General features: G+C 50.4%; 1 protein-coding gene across 1 annotated transcript in view; it reads right to left on the bottom strand.

Annotated features, from left to right (window-relative positions):
- The window catches only part of CARMIL2 (capping protein regulator and myosin 1 linker 2), a 124,555-nt gene that overhangs the window by 52,645 nt on the left and 66,599 nt on the right, over positions 1 to 5,311 (bottom strand). The window contains exons 27-28 of the mRNA XM_014523007.2: positions 4,879 to 5,054; positions 34 to 121 (exon numbers count right to left, since the gene is read on the bottom strand). Of these exons, the coding sequence (XP_014378493.2) occupies positions 34 to 121; positions 4,879 to 5,054 (264 nt within the window). The remainder of the gene's footprint in view (positions 1 to 33; positions 122 to 4,878; positions 5,055 to 5,311) is intronic.

Raw genomic sequence — 5,311 nt, 5'->3', positions numbered from 1 at the left:
TAAGTAAAGAGTGGTTGTACAAATGCCACTCACCAGCTTGCACTGAGCTATAGTCAAGTCCTCCAGAACCTCATCGATTATCCTGTCCGCCACAGCTGCAGTGACAGACAGCTTGATCTCACTGAGATGGGAGAAAGGAGAGTTAGAGCCAGTGCAGAACCAGGGTGCAGGATACAGTGCACACCCTTCAGCCATGGGGCTCACACAGTGAGGGGAGAAGCGAAGAGGCAGTCATGTCAACAGCAGCTAGGTCTCATCCTGACCGCCCAGCAGTATAGCAACAGACTTTCTATAGGGGAGATGGGAAACAAGAGACCAGGCATCAGGGTTAAACAGGACTCCTGGCCGGTCTGGCATGCATGGGCTGTATCCTGCAGGCACAGCTCATATAGTCTGTTACCTGTGTCATGCCAGTCCCCAAGAGCTCTAGTCATGGACCCACCCCACTGTGCTGATCACAGAACAAAGATGGTCATCACCTCAAAGAGGTCGCAATCCCCGTGCAATCTGACCTTGCCTCTAGTCACTCCTGCCCCACACCTCCTGGGGGAGGCTGACACCTCTATCTGCAGTAGCTCAGCACCATGCTGGAACTGCAAACAAGGGCAGTGCTCAGCCCCACAGGCTCTAGCTCAATGGGGCTGGGCTGGGCTGGGCTGGGTTGGGGGGAGGGAACAGCAGTGGTGCTATGATGCCTTTCCAAATCCATAGGGACTTGATTGCAATCTAGGACTTCCAAGCTTATTTTGACCATCCTGGACCACTGACGAAGGCAGGCAGGCAGGCAGTGCTCATGTATTCGTCCCATGATCAAGGAAGTACAGCATCCCTTGGAAGAACAGGCACCTGCCCTTCTGCAGCTTAGGCACGCACAGAAGGGCACCAATCGTACCCAGGACTACTTGCACTGCAGAAGAGAGAGCTGCCACAGCCCAGGCAGCAGCGAGTGGGCAGCCCACATGGGGAGGCTGCCTGAATGCAATCTGCTTGTGCTGAGGCTCCTGGAGAGCTGCCGCCTTCACGCTGCCTGCTGTCAGCTCCCAGTGATAGGGCACAGGCTGATCTCCCAACAGGGATGGGGAGAAGCGCTGTTGATCCCCATGGCCCAAGTCCTGGGGCAAGGAAAGCCCTGGAGCCCTGGGCTTCACTTCCTGTATGACTGGGGAGGAAGTGCAAAGGGACCTGGCTCTCCCTGAACAGAGCTGCCCTGCAACCAAGCCTATTAGGGAACTCAGCTGTGTCTCAGGGCATAGGTACAAAACTGAGCCAGGGTCCTCAGTTCCAGCTTTGCCACTGGGGAGGAAGAGACTCTACTGCAAATACAAAGAGGGTGCACCACATCCCACGGGGCTCCTGCTTGTAAGGAACTAGCCAGGCTAGTTTCTTACAAGCAGGAATTAGAGAGAAGGAGAGGGGGGCATCTATTCTCTACACAAGCTGCCAGCTCCATATCTAAAGAAAAGCCTGTTTTAAATGGAATACCCTCAAAATGGTACCTTAGGCTGCCAGAACATTTGGCATACAGGGCTGAGGGCTTAAAACCCTGGGCTCTACTCAAAGCTCTGCCCCAGACTTGCACCTGAGGGAACATGCCTTTGCCTTGGATTCCCCATCTGTAAAATGGGCCTGATGCTCCTGCATTTCAATGGGGCTCTGAGCTATAGATTATTAAAAATAGGCCTCTACATTTCAGAGGAAAACAAGGTTATAGAGATCCAGAAACTATCTGCCTGTCCAGTGTGCAACTCCACAAATGTCATTTATGCGTGGCTGTTACCATATTTAATTATACTATGATCCCTCCACAGGCCCCACACCACGGCCCATCCCTGTTTCATTTGCAGAGCTCTATGTCATAATAAAGGGACTATATTTGAACTGTTGTAATCTGGATCTTTATTTAAGTGCACTGCATTCAATGCTGTTGCTTGCAGCCATGTGGGCCATTGTGCACTCAGAGCTGCTGTGCAATCCCCAAACACTTGGAGCTTTCTGGAAACTTCCTGAGGTCACCCTCCAATCACCCCACCACAACTCCTGTTTGGACCTGCAGGTTGCTATAGCCCCCAGTGATCAGGGAACCCAACCATATCTCCAAGACCTGGTATAAGCCCTATTTGCAGCCTTGCCCACTAGAACAGTGGTGCTCAACTTATGGCCTGTGGGCTGGATTTGGCCCACAGCTCCCCACTGGTCCAGAAATTTGGTGATGGGGAAATGGTGACAAATTAATTGCCACAGCACAGCCCAAAGCCATGGCAATGGATGCAGCCACCATTCCTTCACCATCACATTTCTGAGCCCATGGGAAGCCCCATGATCTGAGTGACATGGCCCTGCACACCAAATCACACCAGTGAACAGGGTGGGTCTGCACCTGTGGACCTATTCTGCATGCCAACCTTGCACTGGATCAAGCCCATGGACCAACCCTGTGCTGTATCCAGCACAAAGACTGGCCCCTCAGGGCCAGACAGGCTAAGCACTACTCTAGAGGCTCCCATGTTCAGAGGAGGAAGTGTGAGAGGAAGAGATCAGCCTTTATGCACACACCCCTCCCCCAACTTGCCCTCAAGAATGACTGCTAAAAGTCACTGGGAGCAATACGTGGATCAAAGACGTTATGTGTGATACTGAGTAAGCTCAGGTCTCACTGACTTCACTAGGAGATGCAGCTGCTCACTACCCTCAGGCATGACCCCTTCCTTATCAAAGGCTGGAAGGCAGACATGAGAGATAAGCTCTGGCCTGTGCAGCTCTACCACAGAAGGGAGGTCACAGAATGCATGCTCCAGGAGAACAGGATTTCACTTTGCTTGCACTGAGGACAGGAAATACTTTGCACAGAGACAGCGAGAGGTAGAAGGCATACATGCGAGCCTGCCACAGTGCAAGTGAAGTGCTGCTACAGAGCAGCTTATCCCAGCAAACATATGCCTCTCTACCTTGCTCCCAGGGCTCCCATCGTCACCATGTAGGGTAAGTCCTCACAGGATCTGTGGAAACCTGCCTCATCAGTGATATCTGTGCACCCAATTTTCCCTTCCCAGCTGCCTACTCATGGAGCAGCATCCTGATCTGAGCCCTGCAGTTAGATCATGCCTTTTTTCAAATGGAGGATAGGGCAGAAGGAACCCATCACACAGTCAGCCATGCTGCTTACAGCTGATGAGGTGCATGGTGAACTGGGCTAGTCAAGGGAAAAAGCGTGGAGTGTGCAGGGGAAGCTCTGCATGATTAAGCCACAAGCAGGAAGGCTGGTGCCAGGAAGCAAGCCTGCCCTCTGTGTGACAGGCTACCACAGCAGCAGCTGCAAATCCCAATAGAAGCTACTACTGCACCATGCAGACAACTGCATCTCCGTTTCAACCCTGCTGAGCTGGGCTTGCTCACAACCCCCTGGGGCAAGGACTCTCTTTTTGGTAGACGAGTCAAGTAAGAGCTCTACTATCTTTGTGGCAGAGCTGACTCCCGGCCCAGTCTTGCATTTTCTGTCAAGGATAATGTAAAATTGGGACAAGATGACAGCAGTTCAGGTGCACGAGGTACTCACCCTGCCAGGATTTCTTCCCGCATACACTTTGCTTGCCCATCAGCCTTTTGTTTGAGGCACCACTGCCCTGAGCTCTCTCCAACCAACACCCAGTGCTTAGGCAAAGTACTTTACTGCTCCAGTGCTAAAGTCAAATATTTGCCAGGCTCTGGAAAGAGCAGAAGACAAGGCCTCCACTTGGTGACAGAAGCTGCATGTAACTCAGTGAGCTGTGACACAGGGCAGCCCTTCAGCCAGCTTCCTATTTGCCATGTGCTTGCCTAGCCTACAAACCATGGAGCAGACCCAGTGATCTAAAAAACTTGGAGACAGGAGCTGCTTCCCCTCCTCACAAAATAATTCTGGCTGATGACACTTCCTGTGCTCAGGAGGTGTTGTCAGATGCAGACTGTGCAGTCCTGAGGCAGATACAGACAGCCAGAGACAAGTGGAGGTGGCAGCACATTCAGAGAAAGGATAACAATATTTCACATCTCTCACACAGATCTTCTTGTCTTCTCTTAAAAGAGGTCCCAAATAACTCTCCTGCCCCATGCAGCTCTGCTCTTGGTCCCTTTCACCCCATGCACTTCCTAGACTCCTTTCCTGGTAGACACAGAGCCTGCTCTCTATGAAAGCAAGGGAGACACCCCAGATTTGCCTGGGTGTGCACAACTGCAGGTCTGGCCCTTGGTTGCCTTTCTCTGTGTTTTAGTGCCAACAGTCCAAGTTCCCAGCCACCCAACCGCTCCTCCAAAGACTCTCTCATCAAGCCAATCTTTGCTCTCCCATGCTTTGTCTTATTTAGGATATGCCTACACTGACTGCAGATCATGTAGGTACATCCAAGCTAGTTTTAAAGCTATGGTAGCACAGAGCTCATGGAGTGAGAGAATTCAGAGTTCCTCATTGCCTTGGCTGTAATCCTCAAAGGACTAGCTACTTTAAAGCTAGCTTGGATGTGTCTACACCAACTGTAGTCCCAGCTATGCCTGCAGGGTAGATATCCCCTTAAACTGCAAGCTCTTAGATGCAGGAAGCTCACCTGGTCTACACTTGTAGAAGGCTATGCAAATTCACAGCACCATAGAAATGGTTGATGGCAGCAGCAGTGTATGAACTTGCTGATATGTAGGAGAGAAATAAAGCATTGGCCAAGAAGATCCAGTTTATCCCTATCCCCTTTGCTCTGAGTACTGCATCTCAGCAGTTTACCATTCAGACAAGTGCAGCAGATGCTCCCTAGTTCTGGTGAGGCAACCATAACTGTTCACCAACAGGGATGTTTTTGTGGATTGTATTTGAAACATGTGACTACAGACATTATAAAAACTCAGGGTACGCACTTTAGCTTGTTGAACACATCAGTGACCAGCTGGTCTAGGATGACGCTCAGGTTGAGGTGGTCCTGAAGAATGACCCTTTCAGACATTGCGTTGATCAGCTGATCCCGAATGCCACTTTTCTGCAGGATTTTGGGACACAGATTCTGTGTGGTATCCAGTGTGGCCTGCATCAGCACCTGAAACATGAATAAAACCAGAGAAGAGACAGTGAACAAGGGTTGTGTTCGCATACATAGCTTGCTTTAATAAACAATCCATCTGTTACATGCCCAACTGCCACACACAAATATTGTTGTAGGATAGAATATTCCTTCAAAGCAAAAGCATCCCACATGCAGCCAATGGAGAAAGGACAGAGTGTGGATAAATGGAAACCGTATATTCTACCATATTATGATCCACCCATTGATTTGTATGGATTCAAGAAAGAACA

This window comes from Alligator sinensis, unplaced genomic scaffold, assembly GCF_000455745.1.
Source record: "Alligator sinensis unplaced genomic scaffold, ASM45574v1 scaffold260_1, whole genome shotgun sequence".
NCBI classification, from domain to species: Eukaryota; Metazoa; Chordata; order Crocodylia; family Alligatoridae; genus Alligator; species Alligator sinensis.
This window is presented reverse-complemented; position numbering and strand designations above follow the sequence as displayed.